This window comes from Wickerhamiella sorbophila (genome assembly GCF_002251995.1).
Source record: "Wickerhamiella sorbophila strain DS02 chromosome Unknown contig1, whole genome shotgun sequence".
NCBI lineage: Eukaryota > Fungi > Ascomycota > Dipodascomycetes > Dipodascales > Trichomonascaceae > Wickerhamiella > Wickerhamiella sorbophila.
Genome location: NW_020193984.1, coordinates 2,332,435 through 2,347,560, shown reverse-complemented (window position 1 = coordinate 2,347,560; position 15,126 = coordinate 2,332,435). Strand labels below are relative to the sequence as shown.

The 15,126-nt window shown below is 49.8% G+C and overlaps 11 protein-coding genes across 11 annotated transcripts; 4 read left to right on the top strand and 7 right to left on the bottom strand.

Moving 5' to 3' along the window:
* Positions 1-14: 14 nt before the first annotated feature.
* B9G98_01456 (AIG2-like protein) lies at positions 15-461 on the top strand (the record flags this gene model as incomplete). Its single annotated transcript, XM_024808014.1, has 1 exon — positions 15-461. The coding sequence occupies one exon, from the start codon at positions 15-17 to the stop codon at positions 459-461; it is 447 nt and encodes a 148-aa protein (XP_024663782.1).
* Positions 462-490: 29 nt separating this feature from the next.
* On the bottom strand, positions 491-1,624 carry B9G98_01455 (Programmed cell death protein 6; the record flags this gene model as incomplete). Its single annotated transcript, XM_024808013.1, has 1 exon — positions 491-1,624. The coding sequence occupies one exon, from the start codon at positions 1,622-1,624 to the stop codon at positions 491-493; it is 1,134 nt and encodes a 377-aa protein (XP_024663781.1).
* Positions 1,625-1,783: 159 nt separating this feature from the next.
* On the bottom strand, positions 1,784-2,497 carry B9G98_01454 (40S ribosomal protein S6; the record flags this gene model as incomplete). Its single annotated transcript, XM_024808012.1, has 1 exon — positions 1,784-2,497. The coding sequence occupies one exon, from the start codon at positions 2,495-2,497 to the stop codon at positions 1,784-1,786; it is 714 nt and encodes a 237-aa protein (XP_024663780.1).
* Positions 2,498-2,713: 216 nt separating this feature from the next.
* B9G98_01453 (Transcription factor SMP1) lies at positions 2,714-4,750 on the bottom strand (the record flags this gene model as incomplete). Its single annotated transcript, XM_024808011.1, has 3 exons — positions 2,714-4,084; positions 4,488-4,644; positions 4,695-4,750. 3 exons carry the CDS (start codon positions 4,748-4,750, stop codon positions 2,714-2,716), a joined length of 1,584 nt encoding a protein of 527 aa, XP_024663779.1.
* Positions 4,751-5,444: 694 nt separating this feature from the next.
* Positions 5,445-5,810, bottom strand: B9G98_01452 (40S ribosomal protein S10-A; the record flags this gene model as incomplete). Its single annotated transcript, XM_024808010.1, has 1 exon — positions 5,445-5,810. The coding sequence occupies one exon, from the start codon at positions 5,808-5,810 to the stop codon at positions 5,445-5,447; it is 366 nt and encodes a 121-aa protein (XP_024663778.1).
* A 171-nt stretch (positions 5,811-5,981) lies between these two features.
* Positions 5,982-6,842, top strand: B9G98_01451 (hypothetical protein; the record flags this gene model as incomplete). Its single annotated transcript, XM_024808009.1, has 1 exon — positions 5,982-6,842. One exon carries the CDS (start codon positions 5,982-5,984, stop codon positions 6,840-6,842), a length of 861 nt encoding a protein of 286 aa, XP_024663777.1.
* A 4-nt stretch (positions 6,843-6,846) lies between these two features.
* B9G98_01450 (Transcription factor tau subunit) lies at positions 6,847-8,483 on the bottom strand (the record flags this gene model as incomplete). Its single annotated transcript, XM_024808008.1, has 2 exons — positions 6,847-6,852; positions 6,897-8,483. The coding sequence occupies 2 exons, from the start codon at positions 8,481-8,483 to the stop codon at positions 6,847-6,849; spliced, it is 1,593 nt and encodes a 530-aa protein (XP_024663776.1).
* Positions 8,484-8,524: 41 nt separating this feature from the next.
* Positions 8,525-12,220, bottom strand: B9G98_01449 (Niemann-Pick type C-related protein 1; the record flags this gene model as incomplete). The annotated part of the gene is made up of 1 exon (XM_024808007.1): positions 8,525-12,220. The coding sequence occupies one exon, from the start codon at positions 12,218-12,220 to the stop codon at positions 8,525-8,527; it is 3,696 nt and encodes a 1,231-aa protein (XP_024663775.1).
* Positions 12,221-12,386: 166 nt separating this feature from the next.
* Positions 12,387-13,178, top strand: B9G98_01448 (F-actin-capping protein subunit beta; the record flags this gene model as incomplete). Its single annotated transcript, XM_024808006.1, has 1 exon — positions 12,387-13,178. The coding sequence occupies one exon, from the start codon at positions 12,387-12,389 to the stop codon at positions 13,176-13,178; it is 792 nt and encodes a 263-aa protein (XP_024663774.1).
* A 68-nt stretch (positions 13,179-13,246) lies between these two features.
* Positions 13,247-14,703, bottom strand: B9G98_01447 (ATPase expression protein 3; the record flags this gene model as incomplete). Its single annotated transcript, XM_024808005.1, has 2 exons — positions 13,247-13,251; positions 13,287-14,703. The coding sequence occupies 2 exons, from the start codon at positions 14,701-14,703 to the stop codon at positions 13,247-13,249; spliced, it is 1,422 nt and encodes a 473-aa protein (XP_024663773.1).
* Positions 14,704-14,856: 153 nt separating this feature from the next.
* B9G98_01446 (DNA-directed RNA polymerases I, II, and III subunit RPABC4) lies at positions 14,857-15,078 on the top strand (the record flags this gene model as incomplete). The annotated part of the gene is made up of 2 exons (XM_024808004.1): positions 14,857-14,992; positions 15,014-15,078. 2 exons carry the CDS (start codon positions 14,857-14,859, stop codon positions 15,076-15,078), a joined length of 201 nt encoding a protein of 66 aa, XP_024663772.1.
* Positions 15,079-15,126: the final 48 nt, after the last annotated feature.

The window sequence follows — 15,126 nt, the reverse complement described above, 5'->3', positions numbered from 1 at the left end:
TATACGGTACGTTAATGGCAGAAGAGGTGCTTGCAAGGGTTGTTTTTGGAACTAGGACGCTGCAAGGAACATCAATCAAAACAATGCCCGCAACGTTACATGGCTATAGACGTTATCGGCTGAAGGAGCGGGACTATCCAGGAGTTACATCAAGTGTCGAAGATAAGGTAGAAGGCAAGCTTGTTTTCAATCTGGATAGTTCAGCAATACAGAAGCTAGATGATTTTGAAGGATCAGAGTATGCACGCAAAGTGATCCGTGCCATTGGAGCGGACGGAGAAACGTACTCGGCGTCAGTCTACATCTTTCTAGAGACGCATTTGTTGGAAAAAGACGCGGGAGAATGGCGGCTTGATGAATTCATAACGCATAAAATCCACAATTGGATCGCCGACGAGCTCGGGGACCAACAAGGTCTCGGGGGCCGGTTCTGGGACGCCCAGCAGGTTCCAATAACATAAACAGTTCGTTACCTATAGATATATATTGCTCAAGTTACCAGTTTAGTGACCTCGGTTAGGAAGTCCTCAAAGCTCATTGTCACAAACCCGTCTCTATCCGAGTCGTATTTTTTGAATGTGTCTGTGATGCTTTTAATATTAATACAGCTCTTGACAAACATGTCGAAGGACATTTCGCGAATGCCAGTGCTTTTGTTCACGCGCGATCCAGTCGCAAACACAAACTGAACACATTCTGGCATGAGTTTGTATCCGAACGCAGCCAGGGCAGCACTAAATTCGTCTACTGTTATGGCCTCGCTGGCGTTAGTATCAAACTGATCGAAGATTTTACGCCATTCGTGAAGGTATTTCCATAACTGGCCGAACTCCCGAAAATGAAGTGCTCCATCGTTGTCTCTGTCAAACATTCGGATCATGACCCTGACGGTGTTGGGGTCGAATCTTGAATAGTCGCCGTTTACCAGGGCGCTAGACAGCTCAGCCTCAGTAAGGTATCCGGTCTTGTTGCGATCTACGCTATCAAACAACGCTCGCAAGTCGTCACGGGGCTGGCGGGGTTGAGGCGGAGCCTGCGGTTGCGGGGGCTGAGGCATAGCAGTTGGCCCTCGTTGCGACTGAGGGATCGACTGCTGTCTCTGCTGAGAAGTGGGCGATGCCAGCTGCTGCGGGGGTGTTACCCTTGGCCGGTGGTGCTGAGGCTGGGGCGGGAGCTGAGGCTGGGACTGCGAACGGGGCTGGCCAGACGGCTGGTGATGCGAATAGTAGGCCTGCTGCTGCGAGCTTTGCTGTTGGGGCTGCTGAGGTGCGTAATTATTCCGTGGAGCGCTGTGAAAGCTGGGTTGAGACCCTTGGTAGTAACCTTGGGGCGCTTGGCCATAGGCTCTCTGCGGATCCTGCTCATGTGTTTGGCTAGGCAATTGAGCTTTTTGGCGAGAGTAACCACCAGAGCCGTTCCGCTGTTGCGGGACAGGGCCAGCCTGTGCCGGAGGACGCGAAGGGGCAGGAGCATACTGAGAGACTGGGGACGACGTATCGCGACGTCGCTGGGTGGGCAAACTGGGAATATTGCCCAGATCGCCGTACGCAGGCGACTTTGTACTGGCTTTTTTGCCTCCAAACGCCTCAGATGGCGTGGGGAAGCGCGGCAAATCGTCCCTCATCACGACGCAGAGTTGATTTTTACTAAGAGAAAAGATCCCCCTTTGCCGTTTTTCTTGCCCCGCTGACCTGAGCGGGTTAGTCAGCAGGAGAGAGATTATTTTCAAGAGTGAATAACATGTCTATATGACAATTAGACTAAAAACAGTGATGCAGACAGATTAGGCCCGCAGCGACGAAGCACGGCGCTTTTTGATCTCGGCCTTCTCGGCCTTCTTTTCGCTAACCCGCTTAGCCAGCAACTGAGCATACTCGGCAGCCTCGTCCTTGGACTTCTGGACGGCGGCGAGCTTGGCAGCCCGGTGACGGCGCTTGTGCTGGAGACGGCGAGGAGTGATAAGGCGCTGGATCTTGGGAGCCTTAGTGTAGGTCTTGCCGTTCTTGCCAGTAACCTCGCGGCGGATGACAAACTGACGGACGTCGTCCTCCTTGGAGAGACCAAAGAACTTGCGGATGTTGTTGGCACGCTTGGGACCAAGACGCTTGGGGACAGATGTATCAGTCAAACCCTCGATCTCAGCATCACCCTGCTTGAGGACAACCAAAGAGAGGACAGCCATGTCGGGGCCAACAATGCAGCCACGGACGGACTTACGCTTGCGCTCACCGGCGCGGCGGGGGCGGTAGCAGGAGTGGCCCTTGTCCATGAGCAGACGAACACGGGTGGGGTGCAGAACACCTTGCTTCATAGGGAAACCCTGCTTGTCATTACCACCGGTGATCTTGAAAGTGTAGCCCTTGAACTCGTCGCCCAGGGAGTCGCCCTCAATCTCCTGGCCCATGCGCTTGTCGTAGAATGCACGGATGCGGTGCTCGTCGTCGATTTCAATGAGCTTCTGAGTGCCGTTAGCGGGATAGGCAATATTGAGCTTCATGGTGGATGCAAAAGTTGGTGCTCGATGGCCAATGTTGTAATTCACCCACTCAACTTTTCGCGTCAGGCCCTAAGCCCTAACATGGCTGGGGTGAGTTTTCTGCTTACCTAAGCACACACACATGCTCAACCACATGGTTGGTGATGCACGCATACCTCCCTGCTAACAATCATATAATGCACATAATTTTTGTTATACGTAACTAAAAATGCAAAATCAGTTTGGTTTATGTCGTTTCGTCGGAGGCGTCTCGCTTCGCTGACCTCCAACATTGCCCACACCCATAGACCTTGGGGGTGACTGGGGGATTTGCATCGACATTTGGCCCTGTTGCATTTGCATCTGTAGCTGTTGCTGGTGTTGTCTCACCTGCTGGTTTTGATACTGTTGCGTGGCCGCCTGCATTGCTAATGCCGCGTCTCCTGCTATACCTCTTGCCGTAGTGCTAAACCCTCCAGGAGTGAGTCCGGGAAGCGCACTAGGCATACCCATAGATGGAGTCTGGCCCCCTGCAGAAGGCTGGCCGCCCATTGGCTGGCCTTGTCTTCTACCACCGGCAGACTCTGGTAAGCCCGACCAGGGAGCACCCCAGTCGTTTGTAAATAAGTTGGATGGTGACGGTAGCATATCGTTGAGATAGCGAGACGGCAGGCTTGCAGAAAGCGGCGTTTTCTCGCCATTGCCCAATGGCAGCCTACTTGCGGGCTCGGGAACAATCTGGCTGGACAATAAATAGCCCGACGGTGATATGGAGTTGTCTACCCAGTTACCCGCGGCTCCTCCAGGGGCCCCTCCTGACCGGTTGACGACATCCTGCGGGATCTCCACTTTGAGTTTAGGGCGTGCACCACCTGTCAGGTTGGGTGACTGGCCGTCACTGTAGCCGTGCTGTTCCATTGCGTATCGTGCCATTTGATACTGCCGTTGGGCAGCTTGTCCCTGCTGTACTTGGTGATCCTTTGGACGGAACCCAACTCCCGGAGTTGGAAGGGACTGCATCATCGTTTGTTGGTGTTGTTGCATCTGAGGGGAAGGTCCAGCCGTTAAAGGCGAATTTCCTGCCGGTTCACTCTTTATTTGTGGAGGCATTTTGGCTCCTGTTTGAGGATGTCTAAGATCAAACTGTTGCCTTGGAACCAACGCTGGGGACCCAAGATCCGGTTGACCTTGTAACATGGGCGATTTTCCTCTCGACTCTGGTGCCCTTTGACGCCCCATCGGCGTAGCAGAGCTACTGCGAGTTTTTCTATGCGTGTTGATACTGGCTGACGGTAAGTTGCCTCCTATTGATTGCGGAGAGCTGTCAGCACTTGCTCTTCCGGGTCGTCCCGACTGGCCTCCCGGAATTTGTTGTCGCTCATGAGCCTGGCGGCTCATTCTGGCTCGAGTAGTCCACGCTGCCTCGTTCTGACTCTGTAAATCGACACTACTATCGTGGTGACTATCATCCTCATCCATGGAATCAGATTGGTCTTCCGACATTGACAGTTGTGACGTCGAGGACTGGTTTCGCGTATGTCGTGCAGACCTTGGCCGCCTTGGTGGCTCAACAAAGTCTTCAGGGTGCTTAGAATCTATCACCTCGTCCTATAATGTTAGTATCGTTTAGTTCATAGACACGTTCAGAACGAAAGCAAAAGCAGATGCAGTGCACATGCGCGGTTGCATATTGCTGCGTAGCCGTATGCAGGAGTCGGTCGAATCTCGTGCTCGGAATCGAAACATCGATCTCGACAGAATTGTGAGTGTTAGCAGCACCAGCTCACTTCAGTGCTCAAGGTTTTACTCAAGAGTTCCGGAGCTTCCGCGTAGTCTCACATAAAATCTTTTGCTAGAAGTAGCAAAGAATATCAATTCTCACGCAAGGTGGCAAAACCGTCACCGTACAATATTCTTTCGACCAACCAACTAACAGCACTGCGGCCAATTCAGCAAAGCGTCCACCTGCCTGCCTCGGATCGGATCGGATCTGTTCCGTAGTTTTACTTACCTTTGAGTAGTTTTTGAGGATATCATCGACATCTTTCGAGCCATACTCGTAGTATTTGTTGTCCTTGACACGAATCACAAGCGCAACATCGACTTTACACAGAACAGAGAGCTCATGGGCTTTCTTCAATAGACCGGCTTTCCGTTTAAAAAACGTCCTGAGGGTTAGTATTCTGGGTCAAAGCAGAGTCTCCTCTCGAGTACTTACACTGATCGATTGCGGTCGTCCTCAATAGGAGCGATCGCGATTTTTCTTCGACCCATTTCGATTTGGTCGACTTTGTGCTGAGAGGTCCACCAGCAGTGTTTAGTAAAGCTTGACCGACTGGCTCGGGAGAAAAGTCCAGTTATTACAGGTGCGGCAAGTGAGGTAAACCGGCGCCAAGGTGTCCCAAAAAGCAGAAACCTGGTCGCACTTTTTGCTGGTAGAGCAATTTAGCTGTATTCGTAAACAAACGCTTGAGATGACTAGAGCGCAGTGGGCGTAAAGAGTATGTCTGGGAAGCAAGCGTTTTTGCTACTGTGCCTAATAATCTTTAATAGCAAGTTGGTATCCAGGTGCAATTTTCTATAATTGGTCGATATACCGTTATAGTTTACAAGCCAGCCGTGTCAACTGTGTTTGAGCGGATCTATCGCCGTTTGGTTCGAATATGCCGAGTTAACAAGCTAGAAGCTTACAAAGAAATGGTTGCTATTTTTAGGCTCAAAATTGGGAGATAGAGGCCCGAGGCCAAAGAGCTAATGTAATGCAGCGGTCTGGAGCGGGTTCCCTCCAGTAAGGTTAGTTTGGGATTAAATTGAGCATAAATCGTCATTGAGGGGCTGTCGCGGGGCGCGAGCGCCTAATGAAAGTCAGAGTTATAAACTTTTTTAAGGCTCAAAATACAACGTACTAGGATGCAGCTTTGACCTCTGCTACATTATTTAATAGGCTAAAGGCCGATGTGTTTTGAATTTAGGCATTGAACTGGGGCTGAACATCAACAGCCTTGGCACCACCGTCCCGACGGCGGGGAGCGGCAGCCAGAGCTTCCTCGCGGGTAGCCTTGTGGGTTGCGGGAACAATGTTCTCGGGGAGGTGGAGCCACTCACGCAGGTACTCGACACCCTCGTCGGTAAGGGTGTAGTAGTAGTACTGCCAAGAGAAACGGGTCTTGACGTAGCCTCTGGAGTCCAGGGACTGCATGGCCTTGACAACGTAGAGGTTCTTGATATCAAGCTCCTCGTGCTTGGGCTGGTTGAAGTCCTTCTTGGCAACGAGGACACCCTCCTGGAACAGGTACTGGTGGATCTTGCGACGGTCGGCAGTCGGAATCAACATTGTGGATAAGGCGAGTTGCGTGCTCCCTTAGCTATGGAAATGAGTGTTTGAACATTGTGACTGTGCTAGGTCCGAGCCCTAGTAGTAAGCAGCCAGGGCCCCCCACGTCCAGGCAGGCCCGTCCACTAAGCACACCTAACCCACCCTGCTCGCCACGACCGGTTCAAGATTATGCCATTTATCCATGGCCCGCTACGAGATACACCCGAAGATGGCTTGGTTCAGGCGGCTTTCACCAAGTTTGTTGATTTTGTCACTGGTTTCAGAGTCTTCCGCGTTCCTGCGCTCAATTGGACAATGATCCTAGTCTACTTTACTGCCTTAGTTAAATGGACGTTTCATTTCACGACTTTCCGGGCATTCAATTCCGTCTTGACCAATGTTTTCACAAACTTGCTTCTTTATGGGCTCGCAGACACGCTCGCCCAAACGCTTCGAAGTGTGAGCGCCTTCTCCGCCTCCGTTTCTCTCAATTCGGAGTCTCCGGAATCAAAAGGAATTTTCAATTACATTGTACAAAATGGTCGGCCTCGACGTGTTATTTTGGATGACGACGACGACGACCTGGCTGAACTGGGCCTGGGGATCCTCCAGCAAGCCCCTGAAGATCGGCCGCATTCCCACCCGGAGGTGTTCAACTTCCGCCGTTGGGCTTTTTTCTCATGTTGGGGTGTTTTAATTTCTTTCTCCCAGTCCGCTTGGTACGTCTTTTTGAACGCTGCGTTCGGGTCGGGCCCAATGCGTTTCATCTCTGTCCTTCAGCGGGTTCTTTGTGATCAGCTATTCTACTCACCGATATCTCTGGCTGGATTCCTTTGCTATATGGTGTTTGTTATAGAGCGGGGCACAATCGATGATTTGAGCGAGCGTTTTGGTACGGCATATATTCCTATGCTCGCTGCTAATTATACGGTGTGGCCCGCCGCTCAGTTCGTCAATTTTCTGTTGATTCCACCCAGTCTGCAGATCCCCTTTTCCTCCACAATCTCTGTGTTCTGGAATGCATATTTATCTCTCAAAAATCCGAGTTAATTATCTATAGCTCCACCGGGCGCCGGTAAATAAACAAATCTCGATGTTGGAGACAATCGTTTTACCCAACGACCCTTCATCAAAATATCTTGGATCTAGCTTGGTATAGTCACCTCCACTGGACACCAAAGTGTTCTGAGTCAAAACAGGCAATAAAGTCAAAGAGCATCGCCGCCAGCGGCGTCCCCCGAGCGACTGGATTGCATCTGGGTCGGTAGCATCAGCGAAATCGAACGACTCGGTGAAGAAGTCGCCCTTTATTTCAATAACTGACGTTCCAAGATTGGTGGTTTTCGGTTTGGTTTTGCAGAACTGCGACATGGACCATAATATCGCCCGGTCTAGATCGGGGAGGCCGCTTTGGTCTCTGAAAAACGATCCAAGCACCGTACCGGCTAAAGTCTGTCTGATCGTGGCTTCGGCATCTTTGTCTCCAAAGTGCAACTTGTATCTGAGTACATCCAAGCCCTCAGATCTGGACAAGACAGTCAGAGCCACGTCCAGTGAGCCCTTGGGAACAGAGAGCTTCCTGGGCTTTAGCTCTAGTGATTCATCCATAAACACCCAATCAATGACTGGAGATCCTTTAGTTGAGGACCTAAGATCTAGTTTGGTTTTCAACGGGTAAAAATGGATTTTGGCATGACTCGAAGAAAGAATTGGGTATCGTAGTCCCTTGTCCGTCTTGGAGTCATATAAAACAGCCACATACTGGTTGTTCGGGTGAACAGCGACACCATAAGTTGATACGGCTTTTGAGCCGATATTAAATGCTGAACCCTTGGTATAAACCTCGCCATGGGCTCCGAAAATGGCCCAGCTATCTCCTACTCCAACTACCCCCACACTGGTAGCGAACCCCACTTCGAACTCGTTTTTCTTCCAGCCTCCAGTGACAGTTACCTTGCCAGCTTGTGAAACTAACAGTTTTCCGTCCACCCAGGCCAAATCTGTTACTTTGAATCGAGATCGATCAAGGATAACTGACGGGGCTTCTGCAGTCGAGCTTGTTTCTGTTTTGACCAAAACAACAGCATTGTTTGTATCTGCAATTGCAAGACCCTGCTCACTCCATGCCATAGACGTAATTGTATCGAGTCCGGGTACATTTATCTGTGAGTCAATACGCGTTTCGCCATTCTCTACTAAGAGGACGTGCACAAGTCCAGATTGACAGCCCAGAGCAAGCCTACACCGACCCCAATTATCACCATCCACAGGAGACCAAGCAATTGAGTGAACTTTATCGGGTACTAGCTCAGATACTGCCACTTTCAGTCTCCAATCCGCCTCCATGGCTGGCCGACAGTTTGTAAAAAGATACGCGTTTCCTGTGCTAACCAGTACTGCCAAAACGCATCTGCGGCTCTTAGATATGCCACTAGGCGACCATGCGATTTCAGACGCAAACGTTTGGATTCCTGATCCATAAATCGACATCTCGGTCGTGGGATGATCTCCTGCAGGTAGCTGGTCAAACGAAACTGTTGCAGTGCGGTGGAAGCCGTTGGTAGCCTCAAGAACAGGTATAAATATCGTCACATTTCCAACCGAGCCTATGGCCAGATCTCCATCCGCCGACCAAGCCAGACTATTGCACCCCAGCGAAACATCAACTCGAGATACTTTGATGTCTCGCATTATGTAACAGGCAAGGAACACATTATACATAGGTATAGATATTAAAGCTCGAGTTCGCCGAATTGGTCTGACAGCTCTTCGCCGCCTAGTAAATACATTTTACCGCCCCAAAAAGACAGTAAGATTGGCAGCAGTGCAAGTGCGTGAGTGGTCGCGCAGATGACCAAGGCAAGCCACATTCGGAAGTAATATACTTCAAAGATCTTTGACTTGGCGAAAGCGAGAACGGTTACGCCAATTAGTTTTGTGATAGCAATTCCTGCAAACACAGATCCTCCGGTGCCTGTCAGGGCGTTGAACGCACGGTCAGTGCGAGTATGGCCACGGACGCCCAGCCGGTTCACCCAGTGCACAAATGTGAACGAGCGCACGATGTGAATACAGAACTCAACACCAATACCCACACAAATCACCAGGTTTACCAAGCTCAATGCATTCAGTGTCACTCCAAATAGAACCATCATTCCAGCAATGTTTGCTGTCATTATGGCTACAACTGCAGTCACAATCAGCGACGAGCGAACCGATCCAAGGAGCACAGCCGCAACAACGAAAATCAAGCCGAAAGCAGCCGAGAGCACAAGTACAGAATCTTGGACGATGCTCGTGTACTGGGCAAAGAAAATGAAAAACACCGAGTAAGGGAATACCGCCGATTCAGTGGACTCGCTTATGTCCTCCGCCACCCGTCTAGCCGCGTTATACGCGTCAATGTAGTCATTTTGGGACCTCAGTGGAACAAAAGAAGTCCTGAAGTTACTGGCTGTGATATGGCCGCTAGCACGATCGATGGCTCCAGAGTAGGGGGCCTTTCCAGCCAAGGGGCATCGGTCAGAAGGTGCATTCAGCCATAGGTCCACATAATGCGTGAAATTGCTGCCAGTAGGGAACCCGCTCATATCGAACTCGTACTTTTTGTTTTCATAACAAACGTGGCACTTTTTTCCCGGCTCAAAGCACTGTTTACCCGAGGCGTCCTCAAGGCAACACTCACCTAGCTGCGGATTCAACCATTGGAAGAAGTCATCAATCCAGCTAGCAGTTGGTGAAGAAATGAACGAAACTTCCGGTCGCTTGCGTTCTTGCTCAAGAATGTTCGCCAAGGAGAACTCGTCGCAAGTTGAAAACCGCCCGCAAAGCTTTTGTTGCTCTTCTCGCTTTTCTCCTGAAAGATCACTAACAAAATAGAGTGGAGGTCCCACCTGGAAATAATCGTAAATGTCATTGAAATAGTCCACCAAGAACGAATCCTGCGGAACTGCCAAGCGTTGATCAAGGCCAAGTTGCAATTGAGGGATGAGCGTTAATGAGATAGCAAGCCAAGCCAAAAACACCCCCAAAATGGTTTCTCTTACTCCTCTTTGAAGAATAAACGGTGCATACTCGGATATGAGCAGCTGCGAAAACCTCCGCGGATCAGATTGCTCCTCGATGGCCTGTTCGTGAGCGATCGTGTCATCAGGAACCTCACCGGGTAAATCGGGCTCTGAGAAACTCGTGTCACCCCTAATACCGTTCCAAAACCCGTATCGTGACATTCTATCATCGATTGCCATGACAGAAACGAACATGGTAAGCTGAAGTAGCGAATTTACGAAAACGGCCAGGGCCGAGTAGATGGCAAAGTTATGCACTGCGGGCATCTGCACAACCGCTCCTAGCAAGAATGCCAGAACTTCGCAAGTCGAAGACAGGAAGATGCTCGGACCAACTAAGCCAACTGCCCGCGAGAGTCGGTCTTCGACTTGATACTGGGGGTATAGCTCGTTGATCAGATCAAAATGATGCACTAGCAGAAAGATGTTGTCAATACCAACAGCAAGGACGAGGAAAGGTGTAACTTCGGTAATAATTAGGGTGAGATGATAACCCAACAACGCCGAAATTCCGATTGCTGATGCAACAGACATCAGCACAATTGTAATTCCTATGAATCCCAGTCCAAATCGTGTATTTCGGAGACCAGACCGACCTTTGGATCCCAAAGCCATTGACGCATAGAAAAACATCAGCACATACGACAAAATTATGACTTTGACATCGGTTGTGGAGCTCTTACCGAGCTCCCGCTCGAGGCTGCTTTCCAAGCTGAAACTTACCCTCAGACCACGCTCCCCTGCTTCCTCTTTTACAGCAACGAGCAAAGATTCTACCAAGCTTTCCCATTCTTCCACGCGTTTCTTGTAAAATAGATCTTGGCGGTTTGTAACAACAAACGTAGTCACAAGTGCGCGAGAATCGAGGACAGATTTATCGTAAGGGCCGAATACTAGGTCAGGGGAAATCGGCTGGCCAAACTTTGGCAGGCATTGTACCGGTGATTTTGCGCAAGCCGCAATTCTCTGTCTCCAATTTGCTGGCGTCAAACGATCAATGTCAACATACTGCGTGACACTCTCAACAATACAAGCATCATTGATTGGTTTGAAACAGAAATCGTCCAACCTGTCGTGCAAGTATGTTGTAGTAACGTTAGCTACGCGGTCTTCCACGCTGGCCCACCATTTCAGAGTGTCAAAAGACTGCAAAACAGGGCCGGTTTCATTCACGACGAATATTTGCTCGGTGCGATAAAACGATCCAAAGCTACTGTCAAAAACCTGCTTTTCTTGGGCCTCCAGAGAGTTTGGCCCTACCCAGAGCTTTTCAGGGTGAACATCGAGAATAACATAAAACAGACCTAAAGACCCCACGAGCACTGCCAAAACACAAACACTAAAAACAGATAGCGGGAAGCGGGCACAAAAATATGCAACATTTGTAAACCAAGACTCTATTAACGAGTTGAGCTTGTAAGGGCGGAGATCTCTGGGTAACGGGAAATACAGAGGATCGTCGATACTTTGGTCGTCCTCGTCGTCCTCAATCAAGCGTTGGATCTCGAGTATACTTAGCTTTCTTCGCGATTTTTTCACCCTGAAAGCGACCCAAACCGCAGTAGAAATCACGAATAAATATCCGGCAAGCAGCCCCACCGACAGGCAATTGAGGCCCCAGATGGTGCAATGGCTTGGCGGGTCAATTGGATCGAGGGCTGGGCACGATCCATCACAATCTACGCAGCTGCACTTATAGTCGCCCTCATAGCAAGGCTCTGCATATGGCTCTGCCCGCTTGTATCCCTTGGACATCTTTGAATCGTCCCATTCGAAATTAATCTGGAACGGGGATCCTCCAAGCATTGGCTTCTCATCACCCAAGAACTTGAAAAATGTCTTGTAATCTCTAGCTCCTCCCCCTACAAGATCCATTGCTCGTCCATTTGTAGCGCCGAATTTGACTCCTGAGCACGAATCGTAGATCGCTGATCCAGCATTTCTATCCACATAGTAATTGACTTCTTTGACAACGGTGCGATTGTCCAAGGACAGCTGGGTTTCCAGAATCTCAACAAACTTTGCTTGATTCGGAGCACAAGAAAACCGACAAAACACATCAAAGAAGTTGCGTTCGCATGCAGGACAGCTGCCAATGATCGACGCCGCACGAGCAAGGCTGGACTCGAGAGTAGCGACCTGTGCCTCGTCGCAGCACACTGGTCCTGCATACTCCTCACCACATATTCGCTGAAGCTGTGCGGAAGCTTTGTCACTTAACATTTGGGGCTCAGTCTCCAAGACACAGGGCAATTGCGCTCCGAATGGGGTCACTGTGCCGCAATCCCCAAACATGTTGCATCCCTGTGCAGCAGCAGTGGCTGCAATAGCGCTTAAATAAACGACCACCATGCCTCCCATGGTAGTGATCTCTTTGGGACTCTCAATGCTACCACAATTGTATATAAACCCAAGTCAAGCTAGCCCACCTTGGGGATCTTATACAAGGGGCTTTAGGTAACCCCTATAGCCCGGTGGGGGATTACTCCATTGAGAGGTAAGCAACGGGCCCCATTGAGCGAACGCAATGAGTGACGAACAATACGACGCTGCTTTGGATCTATTGCGACGATTGGACCCCAAGAATGTTTCTGAAAACTTGAACACGCTATGTCAGCTCAATCAGGGCCTGGCCGAGGACTTGTTGTCGAGTGTAGACAAGCCGCTTGAGATCAAGAGCTGCCCTAAATCGGGCAAGAAGTTCCTCTGCTGTGATTATAATCGGGACGGTAACTCGTACAAGAGTCCATGGACTGGCGAGTATATTCCTCATGTCCACGACGCGCCTACATTGAGCGCAGACCTGCGCAAACTGGAGGAGCAGGCAAATGAGGCCTTTGACACCTATCGCGAATTGTACTATGAGGGTGGTCTTTCCTCCGTGTACCTGTGGGAGCAGGACAATGGATTTGCAGGGGTTGTTCTTTTGAAAAAGAAGCTGGAAAAGTCCGGGTGGAACTCCATTCATGTCTTTGATGTCGACGCAAGTGCCGGCCGGCAGGCGATTTATCGCATCACTTCGACAATTATTCTTGATGTTGGCGCCAAAGTTGGCTCCAAGGGCAAGCTTGATATCTCTGGTAATCTGACCCGCCAGACCGAAAAGAAACTGGCAATTCAGAGCGAGCAGTCCCATGTCGCCAACATTGGCACGCTCATCGAAGAAGTGGAGTTCTCGATGCGAAACCTGCTCAATGAGGTGTACTTTAGCAAGACTCGCGATATTGTTGGCGACATTCGCACCGTCGAGCAGCAGAGCGAGCTGAAAGAAGAGCGCGAAAAGCAGCGCAAGGTTGCCGAAGGGTTAGCGTCAAGATAAATTATACATCAGTTGGTTCGGTGCGTTTATTTACATAATTCGTGAATTGTTGATAGTTCCAGTTCATTTCAGTCTTGAGTTTTTTGTTAAATTGCTCGCTGTCGGTACGAGGCAACGATAGAACCGGTGGAATGCTAAGAGGAGAGCCAGCTCTTCCCTTTAGCAAAGACAGGACGTCGATTTTGACCGGACAGTGGTTCACTGGCTTGGCTTCATTGCATATGCTCATGAATTGACGTTTTCCTGGGTCTGTTAATGTGTATTTGTGTCCTGCTCGACGCATGGCCCGTCTAATAAGCGCTCGGGTGCGTGGGGTGGTGGGCATGGTAATGTAACGACCAAGAATCATACCAATGGCCGTGTACTTTTCTTGCATTTCTTTTTGACCCATTGCGGCCTCCAGGAGATATTGAACACTCAAGGGCGAGGGCTTGATGTTATATTGTTCTCGGAAAAACACCAGGATGCCCAGTTGCCAATCAAGATGTCTTCTAGCACCAAATGATGCCAGAAACGTGTTCATGGTGTGCACGTTTGGTCTGGTGGAGTACTTTTTACAAGCAGTGTCAAGTAGCTCAAATGACCTGGCCACATTCTGGTCATTTTCCGTTTTGGATTTAAGCTGCAAGCTCAAAAGTAACCCGAGAACGCCAGAAGGTAATGTCCTGCTGTTGTTTAAAGCCCACTCGACTGCAGCGTCACTGCCCGCTTTTTCAGCAATTGTGGCAGTACAAACAGCCAGGGACCTTTCATTAAGGGCTATTTTCCGTCTGGCCATTTCTTCAACCAAGAAGCTCTTTCCGAACCCCATAGGCATAGCTTGCAGAGCAAGATTCCATGTTTCTGTATTTGCTTTAATATTCCGTTTGTCCATAAGATGCAAGATACTCAAAACCATAAGCAGTGGGTGTCCTTTGGGTCGATTATAGGGATCAGCAGAAACGTTCGTGGCCAGCGGCCACAGAAAGTAGTTAAAAGTCTCCGCGTCGGGCTCTAAAAAGGAGCCTGTCATACTCTCCAGTAGTAAGTGCGCAGCATCAACATCATGGACACCTAAAAAGTAACGTATTCCAGTGTTATAAGCTTCAACAGACAAGTATTCCCGAGTGGCCCTATTTGTAGGCCGGAGTAAGTCCGTAACCACGTGCGAAACCAAACCAATCTGGTCATTCATACGATCTTCCGCATTATATTGCGTACTTGTGATATCTTTCAGGTAATTTTTCAGGCTCGTTCGGGTCCAAAATGTGGGAGGTGCAGGAAGGCCTTTTTGGGTCGAATAACGTTTTTTCGACATCGTCGGATAACTCAAGGCCCCCTGCTCAATATCTTTGGGGCTCATTTTATCCAGCTGTCTCACTGTTCGCGCAACCAGCAGCTTGGTTTTTTGTAAATAATCTAAAACATCCAGTGCCGAATCAGGATTGAAAGTTGGCGCTTGCGTAGGCTTAGATACAGCATCACCGGTCCGCAACTCGATCCCATACAACTTTCGTAAATGTAGCTTGAGATTCCGCGGTCGCATGCTTTGAAAACGCATACTTCCGCTACAAAAAGGGCGTATCACCCGCATATCACACCGGGGCCCGCTCGATCCAGCTGATTAAGAAACAGTCAGCGATTTTTTTCTTTCTGTTCGACAACCTGCCTACCGGTTTTTTTGAATCACATACTCACAATGAATCGCGACTCGTTTGTTCCTCCTACCAGCATGAGTGGCTTGAGTGCTGCTGCTGCCGGATCCAATGTCCACAAGTCCTATGGCGTGCGCTACCTGTGTGCAAACTGCGCCTCCAATGTGTCTCTGTCCAAAGGTGAAGCCGTCCGCTGCAAAGAATGTGGTCACCGGGTGTTGTACAAAGAACGGTCTCGTCGCATTATTCAGTTTGAGGCTCGTTAAAGCCTCCCGACTGCGGCTCTTGGCCCCTATTTAACCCCATAATAAAAA